This window comes from Anas platyrhynchos, chromosome 1 (assembly GCF_047663525.1).
Source record: "Anas platyrhynchos isolate ZD024472 breed Pekin duck chromosome 1, IASCAAS_PekinDuck_T2T, whole genome shotgun sequence".
NCBI classification, from domain to species: domain Eukaryota; kingdom Metazoa; phylum Chordata; class Aves; order Anseriformes; family Anatidae; genus Anas; species Anas platyrhynchos.
In genome coordinates, this window is record NC_092587.1 from 95,987,618 (window position 1) to 96,011,369 (window position 23,752).

A 23,752-nucleotide genomic window follows, 5' to 3' on the forward strand; every position below is an offset into this window, starting at 1 on the left:
CATAAACTGCTGGAAACGGTTCCTGCTCACTGCACTGCCGCAGACCTACACTGCCAAGTGCTTCAGGTAGGCTTCGGGCACCTTTGCTGCCATGGCTTGCCCATAACCCTGTCCCTGCCCTTGGCCTCCTCAAACAAGCTGGGTATTACATACACACAGCCACCTCCCTGACAGGCTGAAACACTCTTGCTTCTGTCAGCCCAGCTAGCAGAAACAGAACACGTTACATCTGTCTTAAGTTGTGTCACATTATTTTACCCCTAGGGGTAAATCAAATGTACATTTTACACAGCTGAGCTATGACATTTAAAGCAGAGTATCCTGAGTTTTGAATTTACTGTTTCTGAAACATGGCTCTGCTCTGGATGCGATGTCCTCAGAGCCAGCAGCGCATCCTGGTTGTGCACAGCCAGCGGTGGGGACTGGCACGGGCCCCTTTTTCTGGGAGACACAGAAAAGACGTTTCTGTATTTTTGTATATAGCTATTTTTCAGAAGCTGGTCTGCACTTTAATGAAGGAGTTACTGGTGTGTACTTGCAATGTTAATTCCAGGTTATATGGTTTCCCTGAGAATTGCCATCTGTCATGCTTTTCTGCCTGGAGGTCACTCAAAGTTACCACGGGTTGGTATCCTAAGACAGTGGGATGAAAGGATAAACCGTGTGCTTCGTCTTTAACCCTTAGTTATCCTTTTCCCTTTCAGCACCCTCCTTGATAGGTATGGTAAGGAAGGACTGGGCTTCCCAAAACAGCATTGCCCTCTCCTGGCAAGAGCCGGACTTTCCCCATGGAGCCATTCTGGACTACGAGATCAAGTACTATGAGAAAGTAGGTCACACTTACAGCATCACCCCAACTCAGTTCCTAAAGATCAATATGTTTTGTTATTTTTGTATTTAAAAAAATAGCATTTTAAACCTTTCACTCAATCCCATATACAATGCTTTATAAGCAGACATTTTTTGTTGGATTTTTTACAGATTTTTTGTTGTTGCACTTCTGACTTGTTAATGACTGTCTTGTTTCATGTCAGAACTAAATAGAGCAGCAGGCAGGCAGTAGATATACCTGTCTCATAGTAGCAGCAATTATGAACATGGATAAATGGATTGTATAATTGAGCATGTTTTGATGCATAGACTGTAAAAGCTTTACATTGAAGTGGCACTGAAACAATATATCTAAGGAGAACAATGTAATTTCATTTTGTGCTATTATTTAGCAATAATCTGTGCTTAAATGATAGAATTCATTAGCCTCATTTAGGGGGTTACAAGAGATAGAAACTGCATGGCAGTGGGCAACAACATGCATTACAGGAAAAGGTACGAGGTGACAGACAGCATGTCCTACAAAAGCATAATCTGAAGCCTGCTTTTTCCAAAGCATACATGTAGAACATTTAATTGTTTCCAGTTAGCTACAGGGCCTAGCACTAGTGTAAAAATTTAGTGCAAATCAATGTCTTAATTCCATGAAACATAGGAAAGAATTTCTTGATGTGCATATCTTAAAGAGTAATCTGCTAAATCAGTTCTTGCTGTTTCTTTGTCCCCATCTAAAAGTCACAATGGAACTAATGGATAAGTGAGAAGACCACAAAGAACAGTAATATAAGCCAAGGCATGAAAGACAGATTTAGGGATGATAGGCTCTGTAAATATCAGAATTTCCTTCCTTGGCTGCCCTTCTCTATTGAGATTATGCAGCTTTAATGATGCAGAAAAAAAGGGTAAACTGGGGAAAATCCAAGTAATTTTAATAGTATAGCTAGAGGGAGAAAACAGTTTGTTTAGAACATTTGGCAGTCAAGCAAGGAAACTTTATTTTCCTTCAATGATGGAACTCTTTCAAGTTTTGATCCATTACCATAGCAAACTATACTATGACTAGCACTGCCCTTTTTTGTTTATTTATATTAAAATAACCAAGTGAATTAAAATAGATAAATAGCAAGTTTTTGTTCAGAACAAATATCCAAAACCATTCATATGGATGTTAAATTACAAAGCTCATATTTATAAAAATCTTATATCAATAGATCATCTGCCAATATCTGTCAATACTGAGTGACAAGGCAAATAGCTCTTCTTAGAGATCTACATATTGGTAAGTCCTGTCCATTATACAAGACTGGAGAAACAGGCTTTGTGGCCCTGTGATATATATAGTTTTAACTGCTCCTGTCCATTTCTACAAAAAAAAAAAAAAGAACCATTTTCTATTTTCACCTTTTGTAATGCATAAGGAGTATCGTTTAACTATTAACTTCTCCCTCTTAGGCGTGGGGAGATAAATGCACTGCTGGCATCTTCCAGTACTGTTGTACAGGGATTATTTTCTCCCTAAGTCACTAACTGGACTACATGCATAGCTCTCCTGTACACCTTTTGTTGTTAAGGTAGAACTTATACGCTCTCTGTCAGTGCTATGTAATAGATGGAATGAGAGACAAACACTCCAGCACCTAACAGTAACAAAGCCACTTATTTGAGCAGAACAGCTATGTGACAGATTTGCAAGAGCTCTCTTGAAGACCACATTCTAGAGAGATTAATAATCTCATACTGCAAAACACTCTGTTGATTTGCAGTATTAAATTACAAAATGTGATTCTTTACCACTTTAATTACATTTAAATATTGCTGAAGAAGCATACATTACAACTATACTCCTGGGTAAGTATAGTGGCCAAATGCAAATGGGATTTGTATGTTTAAAAAGAAAAAAAAAGGAGTGTCTACCTCAAAGTCGGAAAATATTAACATGAACTTTAACAAATTCCGTCTTCTTCACCTTGAAACTCCACATATTAAATAGCACAGTCTGTGTAATGTCAGGGGTAGATACAGCAAGTGTAATCTTTCAGGCTTCCTAATGACCCCAAAAGGGGAAAATATCACCATTCCTATTATCAGAAGTGACAAAAATAGGGATGGTGTTGCAAAATTACAAGAAATGTGATAAAAGGAAAATAATTTAACCAAATTTAGTATGAATTTACCACAAAGATGACCCTCCTCTGGAGAATAAAAAGTTGAGCTAAAGCTCAAAAACAAGTTAAATATTAAAAGCTCAGAAAATTTCTTAATGTCTTAAGGAAACAATAAAAATGAACAAGCGTGCATTTGTATTAGGTACTGTTATACAAAAGAATTAGTAAAAAGAAACAGAGTTTACAGTCCTTTCTCAATCCTTCATTACCTGTCATTTCTGTTAGAAAAGAGGTTTTGTTCTTACATACAATAAAAGGAATTGAATGTTTCCATCAGATACAAACACTCAATATTCTGGTCTCAACAGGTTGTATCCATTTCTTAACTTTGAGAAACTTTGAAGAACCCTGCAGGATTTAAAATTTTTATAACTATGAACATCTATTTCTTATAAGACTCCTTGGTGACGTTTGCAAAATTATGAAGACACTGGAGACCCTAAGGGAGCATGCTTTCTTTTAATTATAACCAGTAGGAATTCTGCAACTCGTAAATGGAAGTCATTTCTTGACATGTGCTCCCATGGTTTAGTGAAAGATCTGTAAGCTTACAGAAATCCAGTAGCCATCTAACAAAATACCGTGGACAATTAAAAATGGGACTGTTTCCAACGATTTTATAAGTAGGATAAATTAGTGGTGGTGAACTCAGAATACACAGAAGCATCCTCCCACGCATATCCACAACAAGCAGAACAAGGGAATAAGACTAGACTGTGCTAGATCTTCATGAAAGTTTTATTTGCAGTCTTGTGTGATACAATTTGTACGCCATGGAAACCATGGGATCAAGCCTCTTATCTCTTTGTGAAAAATAGTTTCTCATCTTCCGAGAAAGATGCTACCAAGTAATCGAGAAATAAAGTAGAAAAGTTATACAAAACTATCAACAAGCTTACAAGTATGGAAGCCATACATTCATTCAAAAATATAATAAAGCAGCTCAGTAATTTGACTGCTTTAAAGCACTCTCTTCCATATGACCTTCATTTCTTCAGTGAATTGCTGAAAAATACTCATAACTTTAACAAAATATTGTTTGCCTTTGTCAGTCCCTAAAAATGAAAATCTTGAGAAAATAGCAAAATTTAATTGTAAGCCAGTTCTGTATGTATCCTACATATTTTTTGTTCTAGGAATACACTCACACATGTTTGCGGGGTTGGCTGACAAGGGGTCACTATTCTGCAGCTTTTCAGCCAGAAATGTAGGAAACATAAGGTGACCTAGGACATAATTTGAGAGCTGACTTGGCCTGCGAAGTAAACAAAAATTGTAAGAAATTTAGTCCAAGATGCTATGGGTTTCTGTCACAGTGAAGAGCAGAAGTTTTCTGTTGCATAGTTACATGGTATACCCAGAGAGAGAATATGATCCTAAAGTAATACTGCATGTTGGGGCTTTGTAGTTGAAATATCTTATTTCCAGTAGATTTGGAATCATTCTGAAAAAGCTACAGTTAGCAACATTTGTCACCTTAGACAATAAGTGAGTCTTTACTGCAGCACACAAAGAATCCATTAAGTGTTTGACCTTAGAGATCTAAGATGTACTCTGTAAAGCATTTCTTCAAAGACCTTCTTTGTAGTCCTCACAGATACTAAACATTTGCAAGTTATCTCTCTTGCTACAGGATGTCTACCCTGTTCTACAGTCTGTTATTTATCCATTCTATTTTACAGTCCTTTAATATCTTCCACAAACAGCAAAGTACTTTTAGAAGAAAAGATTCTTTCATAGGCATTGTTGTCTTTCCCTTCAAAAATCAAACTCCAGATATCAATATAATCTCTGTTTCTTTGCTAAAAGAAATCAATTTTTTTCTTTATACTTTAACACTATTACTCAGACACTGACTAAAGCTTTTACAGTGTGAAAGATTCCAGGGCATCATAATCTGATCACCTTTACAAAGGTTGCATGCTCAAGTCAGATGAAGGCTGATATGACCTTGCCACAGCCTTGCAGTGAAGCTGAGTCCTTCTGTAGGAATTCTCTCATGGGAAAGGAAGCACAGTACACAGTGGTATAAACCATACCAGCTGCACTTCAGGTGGTGCGGCTGAACTGGAAAATGCTTATTCCTCCCCTTTTCCACCCAAACCCTCGAAGTTAATCATCAAAAATTAATGTTCCCTGAGAGCTGTGTTAAGCATACCAAGCTGTATACATATCAGAAACTATATTAAGTTTTAAGTTCTCCCATATGGCCTAAATACACCAGCTGGATTGTATTTTCCGTTACAAGATAATAAATAATTAGCTGATAAAGTTGGTCTATAGGGAAGAGATTTTATAGGATTCATCCAAGCAATATCCAAGGCATTGCAATGACATCTGCAAATAGAAAGCATCTTCTGGAGCAGGATGCAGGATGGAAAGACTGGCTGATGGTTCTTTGCTTTCTTGTCCATTGGTGAAATTTGCACTAAAGCCAAATCCCTTTGATAAAATGCTTCATTTTGGTGGCAGATTCAATTCGTAACTTACAGGCAGTTTTCACATAAAAATTTTAACCCACCTCTACGTGACAGTGATAAGACAAGATATGTAGGATGTCAGATCTGACTTTTCCTCCGCTCCACTATTATTTAGCATTGGATTAATAAGTAAAGGAGAGAAAATAACCAAGTAGTAGAGACAGGGGGAAAATTAGTTTCCCAATGAGAGTTTGAAAAGAGATGAAGAGCCAATGAAGCAGGTAGATAAAGTACCAAATTTAAAGAATTGGAAACAAATATGACCTTGTTAATTTTTCTATCAATCTACAGCTCTATTTAATTAACTTCTATGTGGAGTGATGCTCACTTAAATTCCAATATTAAAGCAAACACTGCTATTTGTTTGAATATTTATTAGTATGAATTAAAATGAAGCATCCTGAATTTGAGTATGAAAATATGTAAGAAAGCTTGAGGAAATTGACTTGGTAGGAATAATGTGAAGATTTGAGTGCATCAACATGTAACAAATCTTAACAGACAGAACTATTTTTACAAAAATTAATGTGGAAAATTTTAAATGAGGAATTAAATTACTCTTGCAGAATTGTATACCTACAATAATATTCTGTTGCTTAAAGCAAATCTATCTGTCCAGAAATACATGCACCATATTATTTCAAAGCCATAAAACATACGTATCACATATTGCATACTATGTGTTCTGACAGCAAAAAGATATGGCACTCAATGTACGTAGAAAGGTATGCAATGATATCGTTGCCCTTTTTTCTACATTTTTTTGAGGAACAGAGAATCTGGTGTTCTGCTCAGTGCCACTCTGATGACTGGCACAGCAGTAACATGCTGCTGGGAGTCCTGGAGACGTGCCACGCTCACTTTTGCCCATGTGCCCAAGTTGGTTCATTTCTGTATTTTCTCCCATGTGAATTGCCAGTTTAGGGTGTGTGACTCATCACTGTTTAGGACAACAGATGTTGCTGTGTGGATTTAGCAAAGGAGACATTTTGTCATCCTTTTCTTTAGATGAATTCAGCACTGCTCAGGCAATATGTACATCATGCTTCTTTTCTCTCCTTTTTTCCTCTCTGCCCCCAAACCTGGCCCTACTCAAGTATCAGCTGGAGTCCTAACCTCAAGGAGAAGAAGCCACATATTTTCATTAGTCAAGACAGGCAGTTTTTATAAGTACATCATGTAGTTAAGACAATCCTCTCAATTTCCAGGTGACGTTTTGGGAAGGTGAAGCAAAATTAGCAGACTGTGTCACATTGTTCAGGAGCAGGCATATCTCAGTTGGTGCTGTTGTGTCAGCATTGCTAGCATGTACTGTTTCTTTCTCTAGGCATATCCTTTTATTATGGCTAGGCATGCCATACTGTGCTTGATGCTGTTGCAAGCTTCCTAAGTTTTTTAAATATCGGTGACAGGGTTAGGGAGCAGGAAAACAGCGATGAGCATATGATCCCTTCAGGTGTCTGGCCAGTCAATTAGTTTTTTTTAATGTATACTCAGTACGAAATGGTGAATACTACAGTGTTAGTATTGAATGATCAACTGAGCAGTTCTTAAACTTATGCTAATTGTTCTTTTTTAAAATGAAAAATCTGCTCCTGTAATTTTTTTTTTTTAATTATTGTAATTAGTTGAGGGATAAGTAGCAATATGCTGCCTATAAGTAAAGTGTTCCAGAAATTAACAGAAGCAAGAAATGTAGGGGCCATTTTCGTTACATTTTCAGCACATTCTTGTAAAAACGAGAGCACTGAGTAATTTGGATATTAAGAGCTTTTGGACAGTAGTACTAAACAAACCCTACTGTTTGACCAAAGCAGCAGGAACAGATCAGCGTGTTGCTGTGAGCCCACAGAGCTCCATGGAGCACTTCTGGCATTCCTGGCTGTTCAGAGCTCCTGGGAAATGAACCATGTCTGGCAAATGTTTTTAAAAAATAATCACTACAAATGCGCTTTGGGAGATAATCATTAAAATGAAATCTCCTAGCTTATTTTAGCATAATAAGTGATGTTAAACAAGCTTCTCAGTTTTGCTATTCTGCTGTTATTAACCTAGTTTCCCAAGGGAAGAACTGTGAAAGGCTGAAGGATTCTAAAAAGAGAAAAAAATAGGTCTCCAAACTGTATAAAATGAGAGTGAATAATTAAGAGACTCTGCCCAGATATAATTTTTGCCTTTGGGAAGGAACCTAAAGACCTTGCAACAGCCATTATTAATGACACTGATATAATTACTATTAGGAGAAAAAGAAATCTTGCCTCTAAATATCAATTAGGTACCACAAAGGGTTTACCAAAGAAGTTGTAAGCTAGGCCAGCTCCATTAGGTGTCTGGTTTGACCAGTCTTCTAATAGTTTTCTTCAGTTACTTAGAGCTAGCTTCTCACCATTTGTATTTAATAATAAAGTAGCCTACAGAGCTATTACTATTGTCATGCCTGCTGAAACAAAAAATCTTGACAAGAAATAGGATGCTGTTTAAGCAACCCTTGTAGATTTGATTAAAAAAACATAGTTCAGTCTCTTCTGATACTGTGTTTTTGTCTGTAGCCATCTTCCCCAAGGAAAACTGTGTGCACAATACATATTTCAGTAACTGCTATAGAAGAGCTGCACAAATGTAGAAGTGCATTAATGGTTTTGAATTAATCATTTTCAAACTCTTTCAAAGATAGAGGCATGAGAGGTATGCAAACTATTGCATACAACCATTACAAACTATCAAGACAACAAACTTAATACCCTACTAGTTCCATACATCAGAGAAAGCTAAGGAGGCTAAATCCACCAATAGCAGAGGTTGGCTCCTGAGGAAAAAAGGTATTATTAAATGTTTTTTCTAGCTATTCAGCAGTTGAAATTAAAAAAAGTTGTAAAATAATTTATAGAATTTAAATAAATATTATTATCATTTAATTTATAACTTAAATAAATATTATTATTATTATTTATTTTTTACATAATAATGTAAATATCAATCAACAGTTAATTTTAAACATGTGATTAAGTGAGCTCAAAATACCAGAAGATCCTCATATTTTATAGTGCGATAAAGTTCAGCTCACTCTGGAGATCAAACTTGAGATGATTTTGATGAATGTGTTGTAAAAAAGCAATGCTGTCTTTTCAGAGTCAACATATCAGTTGCACAGAAGGAAATGGTAACACATATAGCATGTTTAATCTGGAAGTAACAAATAAGAGACTGCACTCAAAATATTACTGTTGTTGTATTATTACCCAGTTTCAGTGTGTTCACTTTTGAGTGTAGTTCCAGTAAGTTTTTTTAATACTTTAAGTTAATGAGAGTTTTAACTTTTTCAGGTACCTTCGCACACATTCAAGTATCAGACTTTGGGTTTGAAAGTTTGACTTATTTTTACAAAAAGAATGATTTTCGTGAGCAGTGATCTAAGTGTATCTATTGTGACTGCTAAATGACTATCTAATCAATAATAATTCCCTTATATATAAGGTAAATATAATGCCCAGATACCCATTGCTCTAAAATATGTCAGAAAGTTTCCTTTAGACTTTCTTAAAATAAGACCTACCTCAAAAGTTCCTGAAAGTCTCCTTCTGTGAGCCCAAACTATTTTAAAAACTGAAGCTTGGTCAGCGTTTTAATAATACATAAAATTTGTACTTTACCAAAATTGCTTGTTCCCAACCATAAACATGAATTCCCAGAATAAGTCAAGGAGATATGTACTTTGAGACATGGTTAAGGTAATAACTTTATCTAAATGAAGGAATGTTCCAGTACAAGGTATTACTTCACTTACAGTTTTTTCCTGCTCTCCTTGATGCATTTAGGAGATATTTGGGGAAATAGAGCTGAAAAGGCATGTATTCTTTTTTGGAGATAATAGAGAATGTGACTTTCTTCTTCCTTTTTTTCTTCTAAAGCTGCATAGCAACTACACCCTACCCATGCAGAAGGAAAGATTGTTATTAGTTTTCCACTTTTTTTTTTCCCCACACCAAAGCCACAGACTACATAATGTAGGCAAACTTTTTTATTTAAAGTAACGATGTCCCTGAATTAGTCAGGCTGGGAGAAGAGAGAAAAATCGAAAGAAAGGTAACTCTTTTAAGGAGACCTATTCTATTCTGATGGAATAAACCATATTATTTTCCGTATTTAATATTATTATAAGCCTTTTACAGTTGTCCTAAATAAAAGTTGTGCTAAATTGTTTTTGTTGTGACTGAAAATGCACATAAGCAGGCCTTTCATTCAGAAGTGTGATTTCTTTAGCCAACTCTTATTCTTAGAAAAGGTATATTATTTAGTAATTCGCACTCAGTTTTGTTAGTTTTGTACTCCAATAAAATCATGAATGTTTGTGGCTTTTTTTTTTTGACTTAAATGTAATGCAAAAATTATTTTTATTTTTTATTTTTAAAGTACTAGTATTAATAGTTTCAAAGTGCCCGTTCTTGACGTTCTTGTCAGGGAAGCTGAGTTAACAACCTATTATTATGTACTCCTTACCAAGCTGTTAATAGCTTTAGAGTATTTTGCAGGAATTCACCTGCTGCTCATAAAAACATTTATGTTGCTGTAGGAACTTCACCAGGTTAATACATCTTGTATTTGCAATGACCTTGCAAAAATCTGGTTTTCTTGTATATACTGCCAGAAGTACTAGTGTATTATATTATCAGAATAGCAATTCTTTAGTGATTGAGACTGTTCTTCTTTGAAAAGGTATTTATTGTCTGTCACCTGTCCTTACATTTTTTTCAGATTAAAAATTTGGGGTTTTACCAACTCAAAAAATACTGTTTTAGATGAAGTTAGTTAAATTGGAAATGGACACTTCTGTGATATAAAAATAGAAACAAATTTTTCTTTGTTTTGAAAGTGCAAAATCCGCATTTTAGTTTACCTGTTAGATTGTTTGCTTCACCCTTCAAAATTTATGTTAAACTAATCAGAAAAAGACTTCAGTATTTGCTCCTCTATTAACTCACTAAGGTGTTTGAAGAAAACATTAATTTAAATAATTTGTATATTAAGCAAATTATTACATGTTTAATATACAAATTATATTAATTAATATAACATGTAAATTACATTAATTTGTTAAATTATTAATTAAATAATAATGTTGATGTAATGCCAGCATGAGCAATATAGTCATGATTCCAGAGATGAATTCAACCCTTTTAAGTTAACATTAGGAGACAGATGTTTGCTGTCTACATGTGTACAGGTAAAAAAAAATGCACATACACACTCACTAATACACAAAGAACATAATATTTCACTGAATTTCAGTATCTGTTGATAAATTCATATCTGAAGAGGTTTGCATAATGACACATGCTACACAATTTCAGGGTTGTCCTGATACAGAGATCAGCAGGTCTCCTCTTGCCTCTCATTTATTACATTTATTGGAATGATTAAGTTCAAACTTTAGTTAGTGTCAGAGTTTGTATTTTAGAGTCAAAATTGATTTTGGTTGTGTGGTGTTGAAATATATATTACTGTTTTCAGCATTATTCTGAACTTGTGAGTCCTGATTTATCTGGGGAAGAAAACAGTTGATCCAAAGAACTTCATACACACACACATGCAAAGTTACCATGTGAAATGTAACATTCATGTGGATTTAAATTAATCCTATTGACTTCGGTCATTTACTCCATCTTCACAAAGCAATCTGAATCAATTCTATCTATAAAAGTAGGTTATTTGCTTACATAAATAAAAGGGATAGTATTATTAATATCACTGAACCGCAATTAATAGCTCTCTTTTGTGTGTCTGTAAAGCAAATCAACAGCTATGGATAGTTTTGCTTTAAATATGGCTTTTTTCAAGCTGTTATGTATCACTAGGACTCTTCTCTGTAGCTGCCTTTTTTTTCTTGTAGGTAGGAATATATACAGTAGCAAAGGGAAACAGAAGACTATACATTAGTCTGCTGTTCTAGGAATAAAAAATGATATTTATGTAGATGGTTCTACCTAGGCACAAACCAGTCTTAAAAAAGCCCTGTCACTGTACTTGTCCTCCCACTCTGAGATGCTGAAATACATTTAAAAAGGAGTTGGAAAGGCTTGTTGCTTCAAGAGGTTTTTAATACAGTATGCAGTCTTCACAAGGGCATTTGTAAAAATGTATACACTGCACAAAGCAATTAAAATTTTCCTGTGAAGGAAAATTCTTACAAACCTGAAAAAAATATACACCATGTAACAGGAGCCCTAATCCAAACCCTGGACCTAACTACCTGTGGGCATTGTAAGGGTTCTGAAATTGGGTAAATTAAACATTTTTTGTCAACACCATTAAAGCTGGATGAGTTTTGTGTAGCATGTAACACTATCAGTGTTATACTATATTTTTAGGCTTGCTAGATTGAATTGTATTTCACAGCTTTGAAAGTATGTTGGGCTTATTTTCTTATTTTTTTTGGTAAAAATAGGGCAATGGCAACATCATATTTTAGCAAGTCACCATCATCTTCTGAAAAAAGTTGAATCATTGCCTTTGTACTGAACTTTCACTTCAGTTTTAAGATAATTCTTTACTCCAAAAATGTCTTCGCGCTTTAATATGAGATATTGTTTGAGTACTGCCATGGGGCAATGCTGCAGTTTTGTGTGTACAGCATTACAGTAATTACACCAATGCTGATAATGCTAGAAGAATACCCGACATATGTCTCAGCAGCTTAGGGACCTGGAGGTGTCTGGACTGTTGCTTTTTACATTTCAGTTTTGAGGTGGTCTTTTTTTTGTATTACATAGGTTGTCCCTTTTTTTTTTTTTTTTTGTCTTTCCTCCAAGGTCTTGCATTTTCAATTTAAAAATTTCATCATATAGTCACCTACTTCCCGTCTTTGTTAAAGAAGTACAATGCCTATGATTTACAGAAGTATATTGGGTTTGACTGAAGAAATCATGGATATTCATGATTATTCACTATTTCTCATAGATGAGGAACTATACTATATTCAACAAAATCACCAGGAAGCAGACAACAAAACAAAACATAGTATTTTTTAAAAAACAATTCACAATTATACTTGTTGCCTAAAGATGTTTTGGAAGCCTGTAGTAAAATAGGTTCAAAAACAATTAAATTTGTGGAAGTCTACCATGAGCTATAAAATACAATGAAGCTTATTTAGCTAACTAAGAAACCCTCTAATCTGCAAATTGCTGGACTTGGGGCAGGGGAGACGAGGTGGCAGTGTTGCAGGTAGGCATGGGGAGGGGGAACGTAGCTTTCTTGTATGTGTCTCAAATCTGCAGTGGCGTATGCCAGTCCTGATTCAGAAACTTGAACTACAAATCTTACACACCAAATGAATGACTTGGCAGTTAGCCTACTGGCTGTATGTATGTGGTTCTGTGGGCTAGTTTCACAGCAGAGAAAGTCACAGAAGGCTTCCAGTCTTAAAATTTTGAAGGATTGCATCTGTTTGCTGTTGAGCATTATTTGTCAGCTGGTTTATTATCTGATTACAAAGTAAACCTAAGCATTAGGTATCTCAGAGGACACTACTTTACTCTCCAAAGATGACAGCCACTCTTTGAACACTAGTTGAGTTGATTTTCACCATTAATAAGGTAGTTCATGCTTGCTTTTTCCAAACTGGAAAATATAGTGCAGAGAAATAATAAAATAAAATAAAATAAAATAAAATAAAATAAAATAAAATAAAATAAAATAAAATAAAATAAAATAAAATCTGGAGAGGCTGAAATCTTTATATGCTTAAGTTAAAAAAACTCCTGGAGATACTGTTGCAGAGGCTTTCACTGGTAAATGTTTTTAATTAGAAAACACGTGTTATCAAAGTTGCTCATAACTGCTGAAAAGATGGAATGTTAATGTTTGAGCTTATCTGGCAGTTCAAGTCATGTAACCCAGCTCCTTTTATTATGTTCTGATTGCACCCTGTCCAACCACCAACTTAAGGCACAGACTTGTTTTCATTCCTCTCAATTTAATCCCCATGTCAGTATGATCAGCTGTGTCCTATCTGCTTCCTTCACACCTGCTTTTCCTTTCCCTCCATGTAAGCCACATAGTTTTGCTCTCCCTACTTCTCACCTTACTGTGCTTGTGGGAGCGTTAACTGTAGCAGACTCACCCCGTCCTCATTGCTTCTCACTTAATTTTATCTTTTTTTGTGGTTCACCTCACATTAACTCATTTTTGCCTTTCCAGGTATACAATCCAATTAAAATGAGGTTTGGCTTGGTTTTGACCTTTCCATATTTTCTTTATGATTGGTTATCTGCTCTTCCCCTTTCCTAGTTGACAGCTTCACATTATGTATGGAGAAAGTGATGAGCTGACTGACAGGCAATCAGAATATAAAATATTGAAAGGCCAAACAGATAAAGCAGACTTTAGTATTTTAGCTCCCTATACTGTTATGTCTCAGATTAATGACAAGGGAGGTTGAGAAGGGAAGGGAGAAGATTACAGCCTGAAGTGGCTGATGCTTTAAAATTCTACAGGTTTCCTCTCTGAAGCAAATACTATAGTCACCTGCAATTTTCTCTATGGCCCCACCTTTTCCTGTCAGAGTTTTCCTCTTAGGTCAGATTGGTTGTCACAGCCTTGTAATCACTTTTTTTAAATTTACCTGAAGTTTGTTAGACAGCTGGAACTGTTAAGGTACAACATTTTTAGCAAGCATTTTTTTAAGGTGAATGATATCTTTGACTATTATTCCTATTGTGTAACTTTTCTTATCTCTCTCTATTTCAATGAGGCTTTACCTAATCCTGCTGATCATACTGTAATCAGATACTAATTAGTGTTCAGAAGCACAAGTTTGAACCTATGAATCTCTTCTCTAAAATCTTTCAAATATTGTTGTTGGCATTCATCTTAAGGGATACACTATAGGTCAAAATAGCCTAACAGAAAATCATGTACAAAATATTATAAAGATAAGCTTTCAAAGGCAGATTTTGAGTTTCCCAGGTGTAGTTAATTTTCCTATTTTTAATGTGGGTACTCCTCTTTACAATGATATAAGTGAGGTAAGAAGCAATATATGATTAGGGGCAATAAACATTTCACAATTATATTATAGGAATAGTCACACTGCAAAGAAAGAACATATTTTGGGGGAATTACTGGAGACAAGTTTGTTGTGAGACAGATCACAGGCAATTTCCACAAATTAGAACTATGGAGGCTGTATTTGTCTTAGAAAACACAGACAGTAGTAACCAATTCCACAGTTTGCTATTATTTGACTGCAACAGATTCTGTTTGAATTGATTAATCACATTTGACCATACTTACTAGTCACCTACTGTTTTACTCTAATATGTATTGCAGCAGTAAAGTTCTGTTGAGCTCAGAGTAAATTAAGTGCCATCATGGTTTTTCCAAGGGAAAACTATGGAAGGAGTAGGAGTTTTCCTTTCACGATGGCCCAGAGCTACAACTAATAAAAGTTCCTGGCTTCCCAAATTGTGGCCATTCCTTTAAAATAATAATGCTTCCTCTGTAGGTTACATTGTGTATATCCTTCAAACTGATGTATCTAGGAAAGTGGGAAAGTGTGAACAAATGGTCTCATAAAAGATTCTTTTTTATTATTGGTGCTTTTATTTAAACATTCATAATGTCTGAATCACAGAATTCAGAATCTTCTTTACTTTAATGCAGTACTTATTCAGCTTTGACATTGTGCTTTAATGCACAGGAGAAAGACCTGCTCTCTGTGGCATATAGATTGAATCTCTATTAGTATTTCCTCCTTTTAGATGATAGCGCTCCAAAAAGGCTAAGGAGGATTATATGGCTCAAGTACAGAATTTTATTGTTAGAGGACAATGGATATAATCCAGAAAATCTATTTGCAAACAGTTGATACTAAATTCAGTTGTTGTTTCTGTGGATTCTTTCTGCACACATGCATTTGGAAGTTGTAGGTAGGCAACAAGTGTGTTTTCAGCTGGCAGAGGCCTATGAAAACCCTATCACTAGTGTCAACTTAAGAAGGCTTATCAGTTTCAGATTCAATGAACTGAATGCCTTGATTGTCATTCATAAAATTAGCTAGGCACAGAGTAAACTGCAAGAGAGTGGTAATTCCTGGAGCTCCCTTTATATATTTTGTAAGATAGAAAATTTTATTTGGTTATCTTTTTCAGTTGCTAATTTAAGTACTGATATTATTTTGATTAGAGACATGTTTCTCTTTACTACTCAAATACTAATAGTGACAAATGTTAGACTAAAAGGGTCTGACTTTTTATCAGCACTTGACTGGTAAAGTTAATCTTTTAAAGGCTACTTGAACATGAAAAGTAAGATTCTACATTTCAGATTTTATTTCCATTAATTTTTCTTTGCAGTATATCTTTTCAGTACTATTTTTTCTCACCCATAAAATCATATATAAACTCTTTGATAGCAGTAGGAGTCTAAACTGATAAAAGGTATTCATATTCCGTTCAGTCTTTTATCAGTATTTTACTTCATGTATGTGCACATCTTCATTTCTGTGCCATTGCCCTTTGAAATAAGGTGGGGGAAAAAGAGAGAGCAGCATGTTCGGATAGAGGTGATGTACGAAGGTTTATCTGTTTGCAGGTTTTAAATATCATCAGAATGAATCCTTTCTTTTGAGTTTATGAGAAAAATGCTAATATCATGGTAGTAGTGCATCTGGGTGTTGAGTGAATATAACATTCATAAATAAAGTAGCTTCTTTCAGTGAGGCATAATGAAGAACTATCTTTTAGTCTGATGGTATTATACAATAGAAGTATTTCATTACAGCATACGTTGATGGAACAGATTCAGCTATTCTGATGTATTAGGAAAGCAGAAAACTTTTCATTATTTTTTATACTCCGATACTGCTACTCCATGAAATTCCCTAGTCTTCAGCCATTAACTCCACTGTAACTTCCAATCAGTCAGCCAATGTATTTAGATCTGAAAAAATATTTTGTTTATAAAGCCAAATACAAATTTAAGGTAGATGTGTGTTCAGATACTTGAGTAGTGTTCGCTACAGGAAAGAGTTTGATTCTGGAAAATGCTTGTGCTCATGAGCAGACCAAACTGTCGTGGATTTGTGAACACTGTCTCTCAGAAGCACAACAGAATCCAGTGACAAGAAGGATCACACAAACACTAAGAAAAATGCAGTTTCCTTAGAAATAGAAAAAAAAAATGTTCAAAGCTCATATTACAATTCTATGTTTAACTTGGATAGTCCTAGGCTCTGTATTACATTGTGTAATAACATTGATATCTCTTGTATGGATTATATTCATGTTTTATTAACAGATTTTCCCAAGACAGATTTGCAGTAGGTTATGGAAGAGGTCTTAGGAATTTCCTCATATCAGATTCTGACTAGTAGTTGTGAGAGTGTATTTTGTTAGACTAGTTTAGCTTACGCTTAAACCTTCAGCCCCTGTGTTCTCAAAACTACTTCTTATAAATCCTGTGCCATCTAAAGATCACAATGTTGGTTTGAAAATAATGTGAAGGATCAGAACATTTCTCATATTTCCCCTCTTATATGAACCCTGAGCCATATGTAAGGGCCATCAGTTTGCTTCCTACTTACATTCAATGGGAAATACAGCTATATGAGTGAAACTATTCTTTCATTTTGCAGATTATGTACAAATCCTCTGTAGTTATCAGAAAATACAGAACAGATGTAGTCCTTGACATTTCCTGTGATCCCGATCCTGTCACTGTCTATCTATCACAGAGCACACTGTAGCTTCTTCTAGCCCACAAAACCAAGCTTCCTTTCCATGGAAAGTAATGTACATGACAGTATGTATGGCTGATACATGTCTAAATTATGCCACAACATAAAATCAGGTTCTGATACATGTAAAAGCATGCCTAAACATCCAGGAAGTACATCCAAATCTTGCAGTTTAAGATTCGGTTTATGAACCCCAAATCCATGCAAGAGCAAGTGCATAGTATTTGTGGCAAGAAAGAGACACAGCATCCCATACTTCTCCACACATTGGAATTGAGGTGTTTTATTCTGCGACTGGCAGAAGGTTGACCAACCTTGGGAGTCAAAGCTTCCTGTTTACTCCCAAACTTCTCTCTGTGGAAGGCTCTGGCTTCCAAGGTAGGCTACAAATCTTGTCATTGTCATGAGAAGAGAGTAGTGGTGAAGTCATTCTTGATCCTTGGTAACTTCTGTCTCCACGAGTACAGCTGTACGTCTGTTACAAACTGCAGATAGGATTACCTAATACTGTATTAGATAGTATTATTAGCAGAGATTGATGGAAACCGGAATTTTCCAAAAGGACTGGAAAATACAGTCAATTACATTCCATGATTTCAGTAGAACAAAATGAAATAGAACAAAAAATAGTACATGTATGTCATGAATTCCCTGTCTGGATGCCTACCTGGGCAACCTGCTGTAGAGAACCTGCTTTGGCAGGGCAGTTGGACCTGATGATCTCTTGAGGTCCCTTCCAACCCCTACAATTCTGTGATTCTGTGAATGCAAATTTTGCTCAACTACATGTACACCGTGTCTGCTTTCTAGTGTTTTCTTTAAGAAGCAAAACTCTTAAACTTGTATTTGTAGTGGTCATGTTATGTTAATGGAGCACTTCATCACCTTTTCAAGTAAGGAAAATATTCTTTAGTAATCTCAAACTTCCTATTGCTGGTCACTATGCTGAAGGAAGGATGTGTGTGTGTGTATTCCTCCAAAACAAAATGTGGGAGGTACTGCAGTTACTGTCACAGTTGTATTTTTATAGACATTGCAGAATATTTCTTTGTACTCCAACAGTATGTGACTGATGCAAAATAATAATCTGTGTCTTGGTCAGAACATCTAGTAGTTAATAAATTCATCCACTTTTCTCCTCTACAGAAAATTGAATAATATCCAATATACTGTCAGCAGTGCCTTAAACTGTAAGGTCATTTGGCTAGTTCCAAATACACATGGGGTTGTTATGTCTGTCCTTCTCTAAATTTTATTTTGGAAGAAGGCCACAGCCTCCTTTCATTCAAAGACAGACAACTTTGTCATTGGCATAAATGACTGCTGGTCAATTGAGTACCATGAATATACTTCTCTCAGTAGTAAATTTTGTTCTTAGTACTCCGTTTTCCACATCTCATTATGAAGCATGATTTAGTACTCGCAACATCTAAACTGAGTTCTTTTTCATGAACTAACAGCTTTGTTGCTGTCAGTCTATAAATCCTGTCAAATTTACAACCTAAGTTTAATTTGAGGCTTAACATCTAGCTTTTTTGCAAATGTTCTTTCTGGTGCTGTAATTAAGAAGAGAAGGATACAATAAATTCACCTCCCCCCCCCAAAAAAAAAAAAAATAGTATTTGATCACTTGCCAGTGTTGATTTCCTGAAGCACATACCAAAAATCTTTTCTCTCTGTGAATATTTTGTTAAAAACTATCCTGTTGGAGCTCTTGTCAAGTTTCAACTCTCAGTAATAGTTGCAGCTTTCTAAAAAGTTAGCCTGCTTTTTGAAGAAAATGGTTGAGACAAATGAAGAAATTTCTTTGCCAAAATCACAATGTGAAAGTAATTGAAAGCTAATGCATGTCACTGTGAAACCTTTCTCCATTTCTTCTGTTTTGTCAGAGTGTGATTTTTATAAAAGTTGTTTATCTTGACAGATAATTTATCATATTTTTTTCTTATGGCACAAAGCACTGAATGACAGAATATGATGAAATGTGAGCTACAAACATCGCCATCTACAATACCATATTGTGGCTGCCTAAAAACATGTAATAGCTTCTTGCCACATTATGAAAGAAAGAGTGGTCAGTCATTAAAATGTCTTTCAGCTATCATCACCCTAAAAATTGCAACTGCATCAATCTAGACATAATGTTTACAAATTAGGTTCCAATACCTGAAAAACATATTTGGATTATTTTAATCTGCAGGGTCTGAAGTTAAGTATCTGCTAGTGTTTCTTCACTGTTTCTGTATACTAAGGGTAACAAAATGGCACATTTGCTGTAATTTGGAAGTTTCCTGATTTACAAGAAAAAGTGACTTTAAATCTTTTCTACACAATTTTCAGGATCCAATGGGTTTTTAATAAGCTGGCTGTAATATTTTATATATATGCTGCAACAACCCAGAAGCTAATACTCATTTTCTGTTAATTTGCAGACAAAGCAATGTCTTCCAATATCAAACACACATTGATATATTTCTATTTCAATTATCAGAAGCATTTTTATTTTCCTTTCCCTTGAGCCATCATTAGCAAGAGAGGAAAAAATGTTCCTTAATTATCGGATGTATTGTTGGCTATGCCTGAGACTTTGAAACACTGTAAGTGTAAGTAAATTTTGGAAAATAATAGCATTTACATTTCTGACACATGAAGTTATCAACATAAAGAATTAAAACAATACCATGAAACACCGTTTTTTTAAACTCCTCTGTGGTCTTGTTCTCACTGCTTTCAGACCTCTTTGATACAAAGGAAGCTCTACATTTTATTTTTTAAAACTGTTCTAAAATTATTCTTCTAGTCCACTCTATTTGCACCTCTTTGTCAGTCTTCTGTGAATCAGTGAGGAAACAGCATAAACTTCATGATAGTTATTGCTGTCTTTATTGACCGGAAATTCAACGTTCAGGTCTATCTAAAATGAAAATAAAAAAACAAACTTCTTTTTTAGGGATACAATTTTCTGTCAATCAACTGTCTTGATTAAATGTTACCATCACAGGCCTTGTCACACTCATCGTCTTTGACCAACTAAAAATAATAAATTATACTTGATAACTGTCTGTTCCACATTCCTGGCTAGGAAGCAGCTATATTCCAAGTGCTATGTTCTACATGTGCTGTGGCTAGCCTGTAATAACAGATATAACATAGCAGATATAGATCAGATTGTTTTCTTCAGAAGTTTGTTGCTGACACTGACATTCTGCAAGAGTAAATCTGAGCAGCAGATCTTGGGGAGTCTCCAGTATTTTTGACATTTCCATTTTCATCCTCCTCTGAAAGAACCTATTTCTTTTTCCAATTCCATCCAAATATACTGAAACTTCATTTCTGCATTCCAGCAAGTCATGAAAAAGAGTAAAGTATTAAATGCTCTGTATTTCAAGCAGCAAGGTGGTCTGGGGAAATGAAATGGTTTTCAACTACTAGAATGTACAGTGAAATCCTTTAGTTGATGATTTCCTCCTTACCTCACAGGCTGTGGAGCCTAAATACAAATTTCCAGAGAGTCCCAGAGTATAAAGCCTCTGCTCGGCTATGTCTGGATGATGACGGATGGAGCACATAGTACTTGCTAAATCTTTGAACGGAAGAATAATAATATCTGTACAGATCAAGCATGTGCTATTTACATAACCATTAATGAGCATATCCAGAGTCTTTCCTGTCATGTCTTTTCCTGGACTGAAATGTAAAAATCGTCTCTTGGAATGATACTGTGTTATTTAACAGGTAGGATCACAAACAAGGCTATACCTATGATTTCTTTTTCAGTCACACAATTTAGTGTGGCCTTAGGATAGTGCAAAATTTCTTGTGAGTTTTTTATTATTTTGTTTTGTTTTGTTCTGTTTTAGTTTCATTATTTTTTTCCCCCTAATTCTTGGATAGAAAGCTGTGCAGAGGAAAAGGATCTGGGGGTGCTGGTTGATGCTCACCTGAACATGAGCTGGTAGCGTGGCCAGTTGCTCCAGAAGGCCAATGACATCCTGGCCTGTATCAGGAATAGTGCAGCCAGCAGGAGCAGGGAGGTGATCGTCCACCTGTACTCTGCTCTGGTGACGTAGCACCTTGAGTACTGTGTTCAGCTTTGGGCCGCTTACTACACAAATGGCATTGAGGCCCTGGAGCAGGCCCAGAGAAAGGCTATGAAGCTGGTGAAGGGCCTGGACCACAAGTCCTGAGAGGAGCGGCTGAGGGAACTGGGGGTGTTTACTCTGGAGAAGAGGAGGCTCAGGGCAGACCTTATTGCTCTCTACAGCTACCTGAAAGGAAGTCGTGGGGAGCTGGGGGTCGTCCTCTTCTCGCAGATAACTAGTGATATGACTAGAGGGAATGGCCTCAAGTTGCACCAGAGGAGGTTTAGGTTATAAATTAGGAGAAACTTCTTCTCAGAAAGAGTAGTTAGGCATTGTAACGGGTTGCCCAGGGAGGTCGTGGCATCATCATCCCTGGGGGTGTTTAAGAAAAGATTGGACATGGTGCTTAGGGACATGGTTTATTGGGTGACATGGGTAGTAGGGTGATGGTTTGACCAGATGATTTTGGAGGTCTTTTCCAACCTTAATGATTCTATGATTTTGTTGAAAAACTTAGTCTCTTTGGGTAGAAATATACACACTTAGCAGCTTCAGTACTAAGTGAATTCAAGTCTTGTGCTCTTCAAGACTGAATAACCTGGCCAAGTTACTTGTTAAGGTATATTAGCCCTCTACACACAAAAGTCCCTGGAAGTTGCACATATAACTAGGGTATAGAATAGAAATTAACTCTTCATAATACACTGACTATTTGTGAAATTGGGAAATTTCTCTATAGTTTTAAGTCCCAGAAACATGGGAACTACTCTGTGTAAGCATTCTCTATTTTCTTGCAAATCTAAGTATTAACCTATTATACCATTTTTTCTCACATACATTCTATTTTCAAATTGAAGCAAGCTTAATCTCAATATGTATATATACATATGTATATTCCTCACCTTAATAGCTTGATTTTCTGGCAGAAGAAAATTGATTTTTTTCTGAAATTTCTCAGAAAATGAATGCTTAAAATCCACTGACCCTCTCAAAGTGAAGTTATAACATTTCAGGTAATAGGAGAAATCTGATATTTAGAACAGTTGTTAGATCATGTGTTAATTGTAGTCTCCATTCATAAGAATACGTGGATAGTGTCCTACTATTCTAATTTAAATATGTATTTCTTGATGTTTCAAAGTCTGTTCATAGACAGTGGAACAAATAAATGCTTCCTCTTACTCCAGTTTCTCAAATTATTTCCACTGTTTGAACTGAGCATTAAATGCTATTATTTTAGATATTGGTCATCATTGTGTACCTTTATTTTCTTCTCTTAACAGAATGATTAAGTTGTTTTTATGTTTGTTTTCTGATTTATTTTTCTTAAGCATCTCTTTGTATGCCTACTGGGGGAATACTGATATAACTCCTGCCCTATGCTAATGTGACTTTATTACACCTCGACTGAAGTTGACTCGATGTGTTTACTGTTTGTCTTATATAAAAAATATATGTGTGTTGCTCAGAAGAGGTTAAGAGTTCAACAGAATTTAATTGAAACCTATTCTTCTGCTGGCTGTATCTCTTCTGTGAACTGGATTGCTTCCCTCTTAATAGGCTGGAAACATCCTTTGAATAACATATACAACATATTGTCTCATGCAGTATTACTGCATGAGACAATAAATATATATGGTGCCCAATGGGTACCACAGTTGGGTTATTAAGCTCATGTGTCGGTTTGGGGACAACTGCTGTAATACAGAAAAGTAAGACTTAAGGCACTATATAAAATATTACAGATTACTGATTTATTGAGTGATGGTAACTAATGACAGGAAATACACTCTCTCTTAAATTATTCCCTCATGTAAAAGTATAGTCAATGATGTGCCTAGCAAAGCTGCACTTTGTGCAGCAATCAGTGTGGCTCATCTCCATACTACAGCAGCTTTTCTGCAATAGTAATTCCCAGTGATCTTTGTAAGGGTCAGGAATTCTCAGCAGATCCCCAAGATCAACTCCTAGGAGATTAACAGGGGAATTTCACAGAAATTGTCTCTTTTACAGAATGTGAAAGGGAATTTCATGTATGGCTACATTACAGCTACCTGGAAAAAGAAATAAAGTTCAACAGCAGTGAAGCGGTTGAACCATGCTAGAAGTTTACAGACTTTAAAGAAAAAGTTAATTTTTATTTTCTTTTACCCACAGGTCTACCCACGGATAGCGCCGGCATTTTGGCACTACCTGCGGGTAGAAGTGAGTAGCGGGTATTTGAATACTCCCACATCTTTACTTTACAGCTTACTAGTACTTACTGACTTCCTAGTTTGTCCATTGTGCAAAAACAGCTGCCATTTTAGCTGTCATTTTCTGTGAATGTAGTCTTGTACTAATTCCATATTGTTTTGACTACAGTATAATTACTAACCTAAGTCACAAAGATGTGATATGTTTATATGCAAGACTAAGGACAAAAAAAAAAAAAGAAATCTAAGTCAAGGCCATATCATA

General features: G+C 35.6%; 1 protein-coding gene across 13 annotated transcripts in view; it reads left to right on the top strand.

Annotated features, from left to right (window-relative positions):
• EPHA6 (EPH receptor A6) overlaps positions 1–23,752 on the top strand; it is a 520,880-nt gene that overhangs the window by 349,054 nt on the left and 148,074 nt on the right. For 11 of the 13 annotated variants that reach the window (XM_072025112.1, XM_038183870.2, XM_072025089.1 and 8 more), the window contains 2 exons: positions 705–829; positions 23,450–23,497. In XM_072025112.1, the coding sequence (XP_071881213.1) occupies positions 705–829; positions 23,450–23,497 (173 nt within the window). The remainder of the gene's footprint in view (positions 1–704; positions 830–23,449; positions 23,498–23,752) is intronic. The other 2 variants (XM_072025075.1, XM_072025125.1) reach the window with 1 other exon arrangement.